Source organism: Dermochelys coriacea, chromosome 1 (genome assembly GCF_009764565.3).
Source record: "Dermochelys coriacea isolate rDerCor1 chromosome 1, rDerCor1.pri.v4, whole genome shotgun sequence".
Taxonomy (NCBI): Eukaryota; Metazoa; Chordata; order Testudines; family Dermochelyidae; genus Dermochelys; species Dermochelys coriacea.
This window is the reverse complement of record NC_050068.2, coordinates 62790776-62808005: the sequence shown is the minus strand read 5'-3', so window position 1 is coordinate 62808005 and position 17230 is coordinate 62790776. Positions and strand designations below refer to the sequence as shown.

The following is a 17230-nucleotide window of genomic DNA, read 5'->3' as shown; positions in this document are numbered from 1 at the left end:
AGTGGAAGTCTCATCTTCCTCTGATGTAGCCTTAGGTCAATAAGTTTGCAGTCTGTCATTCTGCCTTGGTTCCTTTTCTGACTGTATTAACTTCCAGATGATATATACACACCCTATAAAAATTTCAAAAGTGATGGCCAGTTTGCCCTGTCTCACACAGAGACACACAAACGTGAAAAGAACAGTAAAATGGGCTGAGATAACATTTTATTCACAGCATTGACTATGAGTATGGATGGGTCTTTAACACACCCAGTTCTGAGGACTGCTGTTCTTTCAAATATTTGTGATCTACTTCCTCTTGGTCAACAGCAAGGGAAAAACAGCAGAAGGCAATAAAGTTTCAGCTTCACTGAGCATATTCTTAATTAGTTTAGTTATTGTTTACATTGACAAAGTTATAGCTTTGAGGATATTCACTACGGAAGGAAAAGATATGTGGAAAGAAAATGTTTTGACTAGCGGCATGGTTCACACACTCCTTCTACTCTCTTAGTCATTTTCAGAAATGTGTTTCAAGTGATGATAGCTTCTTCTTGAAGTATGTTTGCTATTCTGATTATGCATTAATTAAAAGTATTTGAGTTGTAAACATCTTAAGGGAAAAACAAGTTGACATTCTTTTCCTGCTAAAATTTGAACTAGTTTCTTCTCCAAAACATTGCTAAATTATTTAGAATATTCAATGACTATCCCTTCCACGTAGAATTGCATACAGTTCCTATTCTATCTATAAAGTAAAAGCAAAACCAAACCACACCAAAGTGTTTTCAATATATTTTGCAAATGCATGTGATGCTGCTAAAATAGAAAGAGCAAACTGTGCCTGAAAACTCTCAAGCTATTTTTTCATAATGATTTTCAGTTGTTTTTATGTCAATAAAACAATGGCCCATCTTTAAAGGATTCATGATAAAGCAAGAAGAAAAGGAGTACTTGTGGCACCTTAGAGACTAACTAATTTATTAGAGCATAAGCTTTCGTGAGCTACAGCTCACTTCAAAAGCAAGAGACAAGTACACAAATATTAGGGTCTGAATAATATAAACAATGTGCACACATTATACAATCATAATAAGTTTAAATTTGTCTTTATTTCAAACTTAATTTGAGAAGTTATGAATTTGTACGTCTAGTTATTGCAGTTTATAATACCTCCCAAAGTTAGAAAGTGATTGAGGATTTTTAAGGAGCTTAGTTTTCAAAACCATAATTACTCAGTAAAATTTGACCTAAAAGTGACACCACTTTTAATTGCACCACTGACTTTATATTTCTGAAATAAAGAATGTCTGCCTGATAAGTTAACTAGTTCTATGTTTTCTCATCTCTAGTGCTATCCACATCTGCTCCCATTAAAAATGTAAAAATTCTTTCCTTTTTCCAACTTTCTTCACTTTTATCTTGAAATGAATCTACTTGTTTTTGTTTATAGTATTTGTGTACAAGCATTGCTGGAAGCTAGCACAGTTCTATGGTTAATTAACTGATAATACAGCAAACAAAGGCAATAAAGGACAAACTTTCTTGTTGGTTATGTACTAAATAAAGAGAGCAGCTATTTTTATTTTTAAATGTGCCAATGCGATGTTTCTTTTAAACTGAGTCAAATTTAAGCTTTATAAATTTAAGCTTTCTGCTACACATAGTCGGATGCCTGAAAAGCTATGACCAGGCAGGAGCCATGCGCCCTCTATGAAAATCTGCTTTATTCACACTTCTGAGCCACAGGGGGGCTCCAGGACAGAATCAGGGACACGGAATGGGATCCATGCATTGTCACACACATCCTTCTCATCTCCCAATGTCTCTTCTCTCAATCGGTTTAATTGTGCTTCTAAACAAGTCATCCCTGTGGTGAGTTGTGTGGGAATCCTGATTCTTGGGTTGGCCGGAACACAGGTCCACTTTAATGCTGCTTTTGAAATAGTCACATATTCCTGTGTTTGCCCTAATTGTATGTAGGACCTGAATTTGCTCTCGACTCCCAATGATAATATTAATCAAATAGTGATATAATGTTAAAGCACAGTTGGTAACATTTTGGTCCTAATCTAGTGAGTTGACAGTTCCCTTTACCAGTGAATCAAGTGTTACCTGCAGATTGTCTAGGATGATTCGGAGAGACTGAACTTGTCTTCGGACAGCTCCAGAGAACTTTTCATAAGTAGATGCATCATATTCACTCATCTGGATCTCCTTTAATCTGAAGCAAGAAAGAGGCTAAAAAATTAAGAATGGAATCGTGAAAAAGCATCTAATGCATTTCTACAGGGAGGGGCAAATTTATTTGTTGACAATAGTGTGACAGACCCAGACCAGTGGGGAGCAGGAGTCTGGTAGAAGGCAAATATACTGGCCACTGGAAGAACAGTTTTCTGTTCCCTGAGTGACCAGAGCAGGGGCTGCACTAGAGCCATCAGGAACCTGTTAGAACCAATTAAGACAGGCAAGTTAATTAAGGTACCTGGAGCCAATTCAGATCATACTAGAATCAATTATGGCAGGCAGACTAATCAGGACACCTGGTTTAAAAAGGACCTCCCATCTGTTAGTGGAGGTCTCAGTCTCAGATCTTTTTGTTTGTGCAAGGAGCAGGGAGTGAGAAGGCATGCTGCTGGAAGACTGAGGAGTACAAGCGTGATCAGGCTTCAGAAGGAAGATCCTGTGGTGAGGATAAAGAAGGTGCTGGGGGAGGCCATGGGGAAGTACCCCAAGGAGTTGTAGCTGTAGCTGTCATGCAGCTGATATAGGAGACATAGACAGATGCTATCCACAGGGCCCTAGGCTGGAAACCGGTGTAGAGGGCAGATCTGGGTTCCCCCCATCCCCTGATCAGACATAGGAGGAGCTGATCTGGTCTGTGAGCAACACCAGAAGGGAAGGTCTAATTTGGAAAGGGATCTGGTCTGTCCCCGACCCACTAGGTGGGACAACAGAGACTGCAGAGATTGTTCTCCATTTCCCCCATGCTGGCCAGTGATGAGGTCAGCTGAGTGAACGGCAGGTTTGAGCCTCTAGGAGAAGCGGCCAAACTGAGGCCTGCCGTGAACCACTGAGGTGAGTAAATCTGCCAAAAAGTGCCGGACCCACCAAAGCAGAGGAGGAACTTTGTCACAATAGCTAAACTCAAACAACAATGGACGGATTTTGAGGAGTAGCAGCTGCTTTTGTTGAGTTCTGAAGAGACAGTTAACAATGGATGTCCACAAAGCCTACATCACATTTAAAATGTATGGAGGGTACTAATCCTTTAGCAGTCTCAGATCCTTTTGTTTTAGTAATTAGGCTGCAAGTCATATACTTTAACAACTGTGATAAAATTACACAACCGTTGCTGGCTCAGGTGTAGCTATATGTACATAAAGGGAGTTGTTAAGGTGTGTATTTTTTACCTCATTTGTAATGCATTTTAAACATTCTGGTAACCAACATTTATCACAAAGATAAGGTTAAGTAGTGCTCTGAAAGTCTGTCCTGATAGATCTAAAACTAGTTAGTACCTTTTAAACACCCTTTACAAAACAAAGAAACCTCAGAACAAATGGAAAGTTTTGAACAAATGTTTAAAAGAATTACTCCTAAACAAAGAAGACAGAACACAGAGCTTAGTGTTGTTAGGAGGTCTAAAATAGAGAATTATTTCTGAGCTGCTGATACTGGTATATATATTTTATACCATCTCCTCTAGGGCTGGTCTAAACACACATGTTCTACTGCTTTATCTGTTTCTAAGCAAATATAGTGAAAGCAGTGCAACACCCTACTATGGATGCAGTTACACTGGTACAAAGGTGTTTATATCTGTATAGCTTATTTCCAGTAGAAGCACCTTTATACCAGTACAATTGCATCCACACCAGGGGGCTGCACTACTTTAACAATATTGGTTTTTAATCAGATATAGTTAAAGTGGTACAAAAACTGCAGGTAGACTAGGCGAGGTAAAACTTAATTTGCTATTACAATATACTTGCCTCAAGCATATTATATAGTAATAGTAACATGAATTCTACAGATGCATTAGGGCCGTGGTTCTCAAACTAGGGCTGCCGGTTCCCGCAGCCCCCATTGGCTTGGAGCGGCAAACTGCAGCTAGTGGGAGCCACGATCGGCCAAACCTGCGGAAGCAGGTAAACAAACCGGCCCGGCCTGCTAGGGGCTTTACCTGAACAAGCGGCGGCCCTAGTTTGAGAACTACGGCATTAGAGCCTAATCCAACTTGCAGTGAAAGCAACAGAAAGACTCCCATTGCCTTCAGTGGGAGTTGGATCAGTCCCTTAATGAATAATGTTGAGACATAAAGATTACAACTTTGTTTTCTTTACTATGATCTAATGTTTTTCTACACTGAATTATACACTTTGTGAGACAGTTGTTACAGAAGATTATTACAGCACCATAGCTAGGAAGAGGAAAATTCTCAATATTGTGCACTGAGACAAAATAGGTGAGGTAAAATCTTTTATTGGACCAACTTCACAGAGCTCTTGTTTAGGAAGGTAACCAGAGTGTCTAAGCAGACCGTCCGTAGCTATTGTGGGGCCCTATGCAGCCGTCCCGCAGGGTGTATGAGTGGGGCCCCAAGCCTCCGCCTGGGGGGGGATGGGGCTAGCTTGGGGGTCAGAGGGGAACCTCCCCCCAGCACTCACCAGCGGCGCAGCTGGGGCCAGGCTGCTGCACTTCCCGCCGCCAGTGAGTGCAGGCCCAGCCCTGCTGCACTCCTCAGGGGTGGAGTGGAGCAGGAGCTTTGGGAAAGGGGTGGAGTGGGGGTGGGAAGAGGCGGGGCTGGGATGGAGACCATGGGGAAGAAGCGGGGCGGGGCTGGAGCACCAAGCAGCTGCGCAGGGCACCAGGAAATTTGGTGCCCCAAATTTCCTGGTGCCCTACACATCTGCATACTTTGCGCATGGGTAAGGATGACCCTGTGTCTAAGCTAAATACAAGTTGGGACAGATTGTAAAGCATAAGGTGTTCACACATGCTGAAAGAGACCACTTAAAATGAAGTAGGCAGTTATTGGTAAGCAAGTGGGTCAAGGGCATGTGTGGTGTTGTGATGATCCATAAAACCAGTCTCTGCTGAGTCCATGGTTTTTAGTGTGTAGCAGAGTTATCTTGTGTCTCATATCCTGGGACCAACACGGCTACTGCAAACAACATTGTGCACTGGCATTTACCTTGGTGACTCCTGGAATCTGAGTTTAATACCTTCGCATCACAGAGAAAATGTATCTCCTAAATATTAAACTAAAGATCATGTTTTACTATAGTAGTCTATGTGATGTTGTATTATTTAAATGCAACAAATGGACCAAAGGTATTAACATAATCATTCACTGCCCAACATTAAACAGTGTTAAAGGTCTGAAGTTTAGTATACAGAGACCTCAGCCTGCTTTGTATAATGGCAAACATACCATTAAAAATCCTTTTAACTTTTGAAATGTAAAGTATTAAGTAAGACTTCATTTTAACCACAATTCTTGTTCCCTTTCCCTTTAGCTGGAGAGAGTTTTTAAAAGGAAAATTCCCATTGTTTGAGAGTCTCTTGGAAGGTAAAAACTGTCCTTCTGAGGGAAAGAGAAGAAGTTAGTTGAGTTGAGTTAGAGCTGTTGTTATTGCTGTTTTAAAGTCCAATACTGTTTCATCTCAGGTGGTGTTTTGGACACAGCTGGGATTCAGCTGGATAAATCTTACATTAAACATTAGAAATTTTAAAACAAAGTTTTGTTTGAAACAAACTTTGAAAATAATCGCTTGTTTGCTGAAGTGCCATCTTCTAAGAGAGTCACACATTGGGCTGCCAAAAATATTGCATTAATTTAGATGGAATAAATGGATCAATGTGCAAATATAACTGTCCAACATTAAATAGTGTTAAATTCTGTTCCGTCTCCCTTTAGCCGGAGAGAGTTTTAAAAGGAAAAAAAAAACCATTTGACAGTCTGTAAGATGGTACCGAAGATGATAAATCTGTCCTTTTGAGGAAAAGAGAAGTTAGTTGAGATGAGCTGGAGCTGTTTGTTGCTGCAGCTGCTGCTGAAGTCCGATAGATCCCGTTTCACCTCAGGTGGGTTTGGGATTCAGCTGGAGCTGGTAGGGGTGGTGATATCATCTGGATCCCTCTCTCTGCCTCAGTTTGGTCAAGACACCTCAGAATTAGGACAAAGGTCTAGGGTCTCAGGACATGGTGCGGGAGGCAGACATGATGGAGAAGCTCACTCTAGTAGCCTCCGTCTGTTTCTTCTCTCTTCCATCCACCCAAAGTCTTTCTTTAAGAACCCACAAAGGGAATGGTGGGTGGAATAGCCCATCCCCTCGTTATTTTGTCCATCAATTAAGCCTAATATCAGACACACCAATTCTGGTTCATTAATTTCCAATTTCACATATTCTGTTTTTACCAAAAATGAATTTAGCAGTCCTTGAACAATATGAGTAGGCCCTTTTGCTTAGCTTTTTAATTTTTTAATTTTTAATTTTTAATTCAGCTTTTCTATCTCCTTTTTGTATTTTTTCCCATCAACATTAGTTATTATAGATTATTATGACATCTTGTGAACTTTCACATACTTTTTACAGTTGAGCTCACGAGAGTAAATTTATAGGCCCAATTATCACAACAGTGATCATCCACTATGAAAGTCCACCTGCCAGAAGTAGTTTGATTACACTACTCTATTAACACTCACATGTCCCTCCAAATATTTACAAAGGATTGTCTAAATGTCAAGGTGGATCCTGCATGAAAAATGATACAATCAGCAGACTACAATCTATTAATTTGATGTCTACAGTGGCTGTACCTTTTATCCTCTCCCTAGAGAAGGGAATTATACTGCAAGATTAATAAGAAAACCACAGTGCTTAGTTTTCCTCCTCCCCCCCCTCCTGCTGGTGATGACTCATCTTAAGTGATCACTCTCTTTACAATGTGTATGATAAAACCCATTGTTTCATGTTCTCTGTGTGTGTGTATATACATCTCCCCACTGTATTTTCCACCAAATGCATCCGATGAAGTGAGCTGTAGCTCACGAAAGCTTATGCTTAAATAAATTTGTTAGTCTCTAAGGTGCCACAAGTACTCCTTTTCTTTTTGCGAATACAGACTAATACGGCTGCTACTCTGAAAACAGTGCTTAGTTTAGAATTAAAAACAGTTCAACAAAAGAGCTATGCAATATCTGAGGTTTTGTATAAATTGTCTGATCTTTGAGAGCTCAAAAAACACATTGTGCTTACAGGTATGGATGAATTGTATGATCACATTACACATAAAAATCCACCATGTGGGGTTTAGGTACAATGAAATCTGGAAATAATATGACAGGTTGTAACAGTTTTATGAAAAATCTCTTGTAAGGTGTGTGGAACTCTCAGGGGATTCTAGAAGTTGAAACTAGGGTGGAGAGTAGCAGAATAAACAGAGACCACTTTTATTCAACTGATAATGTCAGTGATTTGATGTGTTTCCATAGCCAGTAGTATTCAGCCAGGAAATTTCAGGAGTGATAATTTTAAATCCTAGTCTCTCACTCAGAACTGCTAAACAGGCTGCACTATATTTAAGTAGTCTTTTCAGATAATTACATATAAACAGTGAATCTTGCAATTCACTTCACTCTTTCCCTAGTCTAGACCCCAACATTTCTTGGACTATGCAGCAGGTTCCTTACTAGTTCCTATTACCACTCAGTAAACTTGACAGTAATATTATTATTTATTATTTGCATTATTGTAGTGCCTAGGAGCTTTAGTCATGACCATTCTGATGAGGCTTTTTGAGGTTTGTGGTCTTACATTGGCCTGGAGAGAGTACCAGCCACCTTTCAATGTCTTGTAGATTACTGAGGGGACTGGAGAAGTTTGCTTGGCATATGTTGACAACATTTTTAGCCAAATCTGGGAAGAACATATGTCCCAGGTTAGGAGGCTTCTCCACTGCCTTAAGGAGGCAGGACTGGCTGTAAAGGTAGAAAAGTATAAAGCGAAGTAGTGGAAGCGACTTATCTGGGACACAGTCTGGGGAGTGGTCACATGAAGCCAGACCCCGCAAAGATGGAGGTCATTAAGGACTGACCCGCTCTCAAAATAAAAAAAACAAAAACAGGCCCACTTCTTTATTTGATGGTGGGGTTTTACAGGAGATTTGTACCCCCACTTTAACTCCCTAGCTGCTCCTATCATTGAATTATAAAAGGGTAAGTAAGACAAAGTAGTTTGGATGGTACAGTGTCAAATAGCTTTCTGTGAACTTAAGGAAACCCTAAGCAAAGATCCAGTGCTGGTAAACCCAGATTTTGACAAACCCTTTATGGTCTTCAGATACCTCAGACACTGTGTTGATGCAGACTAATGCTTAGGAAGAAAGACATCCATTTGCACAGCTAAGCACAAAACTGCTCCCCAGGGAAAAGAATTATGCAACTATTGAAAAGTAATGTCTTGCAACTGTGTGGGCTCGTAAGAGGATACATGGAAGAAGATCTGTATGGGTGGCACTATATGGATGGTATACGGATCGCTTGCCTGGCTCAATCATATGAAAGGTTCTAATGCCAGGTTGTTATGGACTATAACCCTCCATAATTATGATTATGAAAGTAATTCATATTAAGGGGAATGCAAATATTATTGCTTATGTGTTGTCCCAAGGAAGTGCTTGAATGTCCCTAGATCACTGGGAGTAATTCTGCTCAGTTGTTCTTAAAGGGGAAAGAGATGTGGAGCTTGGGGGAATTTTTGTAATATTTTTATGAAGCATTATTCAGTTTACCCACTGACTTTGCATGTCTAGTCACTGAGTGTGAAGGGATTAATTTCTATTCTGGGACAAGAGGAACGAGAGAGATGTTGGAATCATATAGGTGTCAGCCTGTCTGGATGGGACCAAAATGCACCATCAAGAACTGAATGGAATCAGTACAGATAAATGGAGAGACAATGGAAGACCCAAGGACTGGACATTAACTTGTGAACATAGCATAGCTGCATCTGGAGACAAAGCATATGTCTACACTGCAACGTAAACCCAGGGTGTGTGGGGGCTCAAGTATGCAGGCTTGGTAAGTCAAGGCCTGAGAGTCCATGCTGATTTAGAATTTCTGGATTCGGGTCTCCCACCTGCACTTGTGCATCTATACTGTACTTCGCAGGCCCGAGTCAAACCAGTTTATCCCAAGCTTCCTAGCACCCTCCCGAGCTGTAGCCACTCTAGCCCTTGTTTGTGGTGCAGTGTGAGAAAACTTGACTGCCCATCCCATGGTAGTTTACAGGAAGTTGTTGCAGCCTCTAATACATCATGTGGGGCCATGTTTTGGGTCTGCATGCCTCTGGCAACTGGAGCCAGCAACAAGGAGTCACCACCATCTATCCTGCTTGGGCTGGAGTCTGAGCCCAGGCTTACATTCCAGTGTAGACTACCCAAAGGGATCAGGTATGAACAAACACAGACAGCTGCAGCGGCACAGAGGCAAAGAGGCTCCATCCTCTTTGGAACCCCCACCTTCAGGTAGTTGAAAGCCATGTATATACATTTATATGATGTATATAATGTTTGCCATTATACAAAGCAGGCATGAGGTATCTGAAGGGAAAAGCTCAGACTTACAGATGGAAGCAGGTCTGGGGAATTTTGAGGGGAGACTGGGTGAGGAAAGTGGTCAGTGGAAGCATGTGACTAAAAGAACCAGGCAGAGGAAAAGACAGGCTAGTGAAGGAGAAATAGAGCTCAAGAACAGGTTTGCAGAGTTGGAAAATGAAGAAGGGGCTCACCAGGTAGTTGCTGAAGGTGGAAGGGCAAGGAAGAAGAAAAGAGAGGCTAGTCCTATAGGAAAAGGGGAAGAGTCAAGGGAGACTACACCAAATATGAGCCCCAGGAGGATACAGGATGGGTTGAAGAGGATTATAAGGCAAAATAGGAATGGAAAGAACTTGCAGCCAGAGGGAACAGGGGAGAGACTGGAGAATAGCACTGTCACCAGGAAAAGGCAGGCCTATGTGATAGGGGACTCTTTATTAAGAATACACAGGCCTGTAACCAGAGTAGATCCAGAGAATAGAAGGGTGTGCTGTCTTCTGGGTGCTAAGATATGGGATGTAGACCTGAGGTTGAAAAGGATCCTAAAGGGAGCGGGAAAGAATCCCCTAACTATCCTTCATGTGGGAACAAATGATACGGCTAGATTCTCGCTGGAAAGTATTAAGGGAGACTATGCTAGACTGGGGAAAACGCTTAAGGAAATTGAGGCTCAGGTGATCTTTAGTGGGATCCTGCCTGTTCCTAGAGAAGGGCAACAAAGATGTGACAAGATTATAACTGTCAACAGATGGCTTAGGCAGTGGTGCTATAAGGAGGGCTTTGGGATGTATGGCCACTGGGAGGTATTCATGGACAGAGGGCAGTTCTCTCGGGATGGACTTCATCTGAGTAGGGAAGGAAATAGACTTCTAGGATGGAGGCTGGCACAACTGATAAAGAGAGCTTTAAACTAGGAATTTGGGGGAGATGGTTGGGAGATGTCCAGGTAATCTCCACGCCAGATTTTAGCATTGAGAGGGAAGAAGACGAAGTAAGAAAGGATACAGCCGTGGGTAGGAGAATGTATATAAGGAGCGAGGGCGGTGTGGATACTAGTCTAATAAGTTATACTGGCTGTAGAATGACTGTGCCTCTAATAGGGTACAAAATGTGAGCGAGGCCAAACAGCAAAAATTAAGATATTTGTACACCAATGCGAGGAGTCTAGGTAACAAAATGGAGGAACTAGAGCTACTGGTGCAGGAAGTGAAACCAGATATTATAGGGATAACAGAAACATGGTGGAATAGTAGTCATGACTGGACTACAGGTATTGAAGGGTATGTGCGTTTAGGAAAGACAGAAATAAAGGTAAAGGTGGTGGAGTAGCATTGTATATCAATGATGAGGTAGAATATAAAGAAATAAGAAGCGATGCAATGGATAAGACAGAGTCTGTCTGGGCAAAAATTACATTGGGGAAGATAACGAGTAAAGCCTCTCCTACGATAGTGCTTGGGGTGTGCTATAGACCTCTGGGATCTAATTTGGATATGGATAGAGCCCTTTTTAATGTTTTTAATAAAGTAAATACTAATGGAAACTGCACGATCATGGGAGACTTTAATTTCCCAGATGTAGACTGGAGGACCAGTGCTAGTAATAATAATAGGGCTCAGATTTTTCTAGATGCAATAGCTGATGGATTCCTTCATCAAGTAGTTGCTGAACCGACTAGAGGGGATGCCATTTTAGATTTAATTTTGGTGAGTAGCGAGGACCTCATAGAAGAAATGGTTGTAGGGGATAATCTTGGCTCAAGTGATCATGAGCTAATTCAGTTCAAACTGAACGGAAGGATTAACAAAAATAAATCTGCAACTAGAGTTTTTGATTTCAAAAGGGCTGACTTTCAAAAATTAAGGAAATTAGTTAGGGAAGTGGATTGGACTGAAGAATTTATGGATCTAAAGGTAGAGGAGGCCTGGGATTACTTTAAATCAAAGCTGCAGAAGCTATCGGAAGCCTGTATCCCAAGAAAGGGGAAAAAATTCATAGGCAAGAGTTGTAGACCAAGCTGGATGAGCAAGCATCTCAGAGAGGTGATTAAGAAGAAGCAGAAAGCATACAGGGAGTGGAAGATGGGAGGGATCAGCAAGGAAAGCTACCTTACTGAGGTCAGAACATGTAGGGATAAAGTGAGACAGGCGAAGAGTCGAGTCGAGTTGGACCTTGCAAAGGGAATTAAAACCAATAGTAAAAGGTTCTTTAGCCATATAAATAAGAAGAAAACTAAGAAAGAAGAAGTGGGGCCGCTAAACACTGAGGATGGAGTGGAGGTTAAAGATAATCTAGGCATGGCCCAATATCTAAACAAATACTTTGTCTCAGTCTTTAATAAGGCTAAAGAGGATCTTAGGGATAATGGTAGCATGACAAATGGGAATGAGGATATGGAGGTAGATATTACCATATCTGAGGTAGAAGCGAAACTCAAACAGCTTAATGGGACTAAATCGGTGGGCCCAGATAATCTTCATCCAAGATTATTAAAGGAATTGTCATCCAAAATTGCAAACCCATTAGCAAGAATTTTTAATGAATCTGTAAACTCAGGAGTTGTACCGAATGATTGGAGAATTGCTAATATAGTTCCTGTTTTTAAGAAAGGAAAAAAAAAGTGATCCAGGTAACTACAGGCCAGTTAGTTTGACATCTGTAGTATACAAGGTCCTGGAAAAAATTTTGAAGGAGAAATTAGTTAAGGACATTGAAGTCAATGGTAAATGGGACAAAATACAACATGGTTTTACAAAAGGTAGATCCTGCCAAACCAATCTGATCTCCTTTTTTGAAAAAGTAACAGATTTTTTTAGATAAAGAAAACGCAGTGGATCTAATTTACCTAGATTTCAATAAGGCGTGCCACATGGGGAATTATTAGTTAAATTGGAGAAGAAGGGGATCAATATGAACATCAAAAGGTGGAAAAGGAATTGGTTAAAGGGGAGACTGCAACGGGTCCTACTGAAAGGCGAACTGTCAGGCTGAAGGGAAGTTACCAGTGGAGTTCCTCAGGGATTGGTTTAGGGACCAATCTTATTTAATCTTTTTATTACTGACCTTGGCACAAAAAGTGGGAGTGTGCTAATAAAGTTTGCAGATGATACAAAGCTGGGAGGTATTGCCAATTCAGAGAAGTATCGGGATATTATAGAGGAGGATCTGGATGACCTTGTAAACTGGACTAATAGTAATAGGATGAAATTTAATAGTGAGAAGTGTAAGGTTATGCATTTAGGGATTAATAACAAGAATTTTAGTTATAAGTTGGGGACGCATCAATTAGAAGTAACGGAGGAGGAGAAGGACCTTGGAGTATTGGTTGATCATAGGATGACTATGAGCTGCCAATGTGATATGGCTGTGAAAAAAGCTAATGCGGCTTTGGGATGCATCAGGAGAGGTATTTCCAGTAGGGATAAGGAGGTTTTAGTACCATTATACAAGGCACTAGTGAGACCTCACCTGGAATACTGTGTCCAGTTCTGGTCTCCCATGTTTAAAAAGGATGAATTCAAACTGGAGCAGGTACAGAGAAGGGCTACTAGGTGATCTGAGGAATGGAAACCTTGTCTTATGAAAGGAGACTTAAGGAGCTTGGCTTGTTTAGCCTAACTAAAAGAAGGCTGAGGGGAGATATGATTGCTCTCTATAAATATATCAGAGGGATAAATACAGGAGAGGGAGAGGAATTATTTCAGCTCAGCACCAATGTGGACACGAGAACAAATGGGTATAAACTGGCCACCAGGAAGTTTAGACTTGAAATTAGACGAAGGTTTCTAACCATCAGAGGAGTGAAGTTTTGGAATAGCCTTCCAAGGGAAGCAGTGGGGGCAAAAGATCTATCTGGCTTTAAGATTCTACTTGATAAGTTTATGGAGGAGATGGTATGATGGGATAATGTGATTTTGGTAATTAATTGATCTTTAAATATTCAGGGTAAATAGGCCTAATCCCCTGAGATGGGATATTAGATGGATGAGATCTGAGTTACCCAGGAAAGAATTTTCTGTAGTATCTGCCTGGTGAATCTTGCCCATATGCTCAGGGTTTAGCTGATTGCCATATTTGGGGTCAGGAAGGAATTTTCCTCCAGGGCAGATTGGAGAGGCCCTGGAGGTTTTTCGCCTTCCTCTGTAGCAAGGGTCACGGGTCACTTGAGGGAGGATTCTCTGCTCCTTGAAGTCTTTAAACCACGATCTGAGGACTTCAATAGCTCAGACATAGGTGAGGTTTTTCGTAGGAGTGGGTGGGTGAGATTCTTTGGCCTGCGTTGTGCAGGAGGTCGGACTAGATGATCAGAATGGTCCCTTCTGACCTTAGTATCTATGAATCTAAACTGGGGTTTAAGCTGCACACAGTTCGAGACAATGGACTCTAGCAAACCATGGAAAGTTGGAGCAATTGCTTCAGTCAATGCAGACTCTGACTTAAACTTGGCATTTCCATGCAAACCTAAGGACTTTCAAAGGGTTGATTTCAGTTGACTAATAAATGCTGGCTTATTCTGAAAAGACTGCCCTGCATTGCTCCCTGCAGGGGTAAAGTCTCTAACAGGAGCCTGAATTCATTTGGACTTACTGGAGAGTGCACTATGACAAACAAGGGTGTTGTGACCCAAAGGGCCCAATCTTGGAGTCATGAGACTGCATCATCCTTGTAAAAGCCAAACTAAAAGCCTGGCAATAATAGGAGTACACCCAAAGGGACTATCTGAAGGCTGGGACATCAAACCCCATGTAGATCCATGATAGCTGGTGACAGACTGTCAGGTACTGGATAGAACAGTAGTATTTCGCAACAAGTTACTGCAACAGCTAAAACATAGTAAGTCAAAGGAAACAGTAAAGAAAATGGTGTTTAATTGGCTCCATAAGGAAGATTATACAGCCGTTTAGTGAGAAAAGGTTAAGTGTTGGAAAAGCTAACCAAGTCACAGCTGATTGAACTGCTTGAGAAGGATAATTAGGCCAAGAACCATGGTCCAGTTCCAGACAAAATTCCAAGTAAGCAGCCCAACTCATCAGCATCAGTCAGAAGGGACAGAGGCCCAGCTATCTCAGAGGGGAGAAGAGAGTCCAAGGAGGACAGCTGCAGCGTTATACAGAATCAATGTGGTTTCAAGCTCCCAGAGTGGGCGAAATACAGTATTGTGTGTATATGTCAGTGGTGGGCAACCTGCGGCCCATCAGGATAATCCACTGGCGGGACACGAGACAGTTTGTTTACATTGACCGTCCTCAGGCATGGCCACCTGCAGCTCCCAGTGGCTGCAGTTTGCCATTCCCAGCCAATGGGAGCTGTGTGAAGCGGTTATGGCCACAGAGATGTGCTGGCTGCTGCTTCCCACAGCTCCCATTGGCCAGGAACTGCAAACCGCAGCCACTGCAAGCTGCGGGCAGCTGTGCCTGCGGACAGTCAATGTAAACACTGTTTTGCAGCCTACCAGCGGATTACCCTGATGGCCCACGTGCGGCCCATGGGCCGCAGGTTGCCAACCACTGGTATAAGTCCTGGGACTTTAATAATCCATGAGTTATTGATGGTTATTGATATTCAGGTTCTATAGCACGCAGCTGCAACATTCCCATGTCATCTATCGGTAGGCGCTAGCCTCCCCTGGTAAGAAGGATAACATTCTAAAAAGGGGTAACTGGGGGAAGGGAAAAAACATAAAAGCATGTTGGAGGGAGGTAGAGAGGGGTGTGTGTATGCATCTGTATGTATAATACAAAAAGCTACAAAATGTCAAAATATTTCATAGCTAACTGCAATAGTTGAGTCATTTTGAAGAACAGATATATAAAGTGAGGTAAAAATATTTACCAACATCAGGTTCTATAAATAAATGAATAAAATATTGTACAAAAAGGAAATAAAACTGGGGTGGGTGTACATATTGCCAGTTGAAGTAAGTTTTTCTAAAAAGCCATTTTGTTTCATAGAATCATAGAAGATTAGGGTTGGAAGAGACCTCAGGAGGTCATCTAGTCCAACCCCCTGCTCAAAGCAAGACCAATCCCAACTAAATCATCCCAGCCAGACCTTTGTCAAGCTAGGCTTTAAAAACCTCTAAGTATGGAGATTCCACCACCTCCCTAGGTAACCCATTCCAGTGCTTCACGCCCTCCTAGTGAAATAGTTTTTCCTAATACCCATCTAGACCTCCCCCACTGAACTTGAGATCATTGCTCCTTGTTCTGTCATCTGCCACCACTGAGAACAGTGTAGCTCCATCCTCTTTGGAACCCCCACCTTCAGGTAGTTGAAGGCTGCTATTAAATCCACCGTCACTCTTCTCTTCTGCAGACTAAATAAGCCCAGTTCCCTCAGCCTCTCCTTGTAAGTCATATGCCCCAGCCCCCTAATAATTTTTGTTGCCCTCTGCTGGACTCTCTTCAATTCCTTTTGTTTTCCATTATCATTTTCTGTGCAGCTCTCATACAGTGTTTATGTTTTCTTTGTCTTAACTGCTTTGAACTCAATGTTAACCCCGTTGATGATCATAGAATACTACAGGTAATTTGGTAATAAAATACTGCTGAAAATAAAGTTTTGAGCTGAGTGTTAAAGAGCTAAATTGTTAATTAAACAAAAATCTAATGATTTAACAGTGCAGTGCACATTCTACATTTAATACCCCCAAGAAAACAATAATAAAAATTGTTTATATATCTGTGTAAGTAAGTGGCATTCCCACCCTGCTTAAATAACAGCAAATGTCAGTTCCTGATGGAGCTTCTCCAGAACTTGGTTGTTTCTAGGATTTTACTCATCTAGTAGTTCCTTCTGTCCCAGTGACACTCTCAAACTATCACATAGACTGGGAGGGAAATAATAGAACCCACTTGGTCTGGCTGCCAATATGAGTCAGCAGAAGAACTCTGCATCTTTATGCAACATACCACAGTTTGACATTAGGGTGTGTCAGCAGAAAATGCTGAATTTCTATGCATGGTCTTAGAACCTGACACACTTTGCACCTAAAAGCTATTACACATCATGCTAATGCTGGTAAGAACTCTGGTCCTCTTAAGAAAGTCATCTGAATTATGACAATTTATATCAGCCAAAGACTTGGCCCTAGATCCTTTAAAAATAGCCATTTTGCTTTTCAAGGATAATTTTCAAAGCAGTTTAAAGGGACTGTTTGTTGGATACTGAAGCTTTACAATGGTGGATTTTTACCATCTGTATATAATCTGAATTCTTCATAATTTAAATGGGAATTTGTATATGGTTATGACATTTTTCTTAAGAGTAGGAGCATTTACATCAATGACCTGAACAAATTCTCACTCAGGTAATTATAAACTGCCCACACAAATCACCCTAGCATTTTAACAGTGTGGTTTCAATTAGATATAGTTTTCTTCACTTCCTGTCTTAAACTGTGAAACAGTATGCAGGTGTACTGGTAAACAGCTGTGATTACTGTATGCAGTGTTGTTGTAGCCGTGTTGATCCCAGGATGTTAGAGAGTCAAGGTGGGTGAGGTAATATCTGTTATTGGGCCAACTTCTATTGGTGAGAAAGACAAGCTTTCAAGCTTACACAGAGCTCTTCTGTGACTGCTGTAATTTCATCTGAACAATTTCAGCCATCTTTGTTATAATGCTTCCATACAGCTATTCTTCTT

At 41.3% G+C, this 17230-nt stretch overlaps 1 protein-coding gene across 3 annotated transcripts in view; it reads right to left on the bottom strand.

The window, feature by feature from the left end:
* The window catches only part of VWA8 (von Willebrand factor A domain containing 8), a 301480-nt gene that overhangs the window by 25388 nt on the left and 258862 nt on the right, over nt 1-17230 (bottom strand). For all 3 annotated transcript variants that reach the window (XM_038402763.2, XM_038402782.2, XM_043504544.1), the window contains one exon: nt 2098-2206. In XM_038402763.2, the coding sequence (XP_038258691.2) occupies nt 2098-2206 (109 nt within the window). The remainder of the gene's footprint in view (nt 1-2097; nt 2207-17230) is intronic.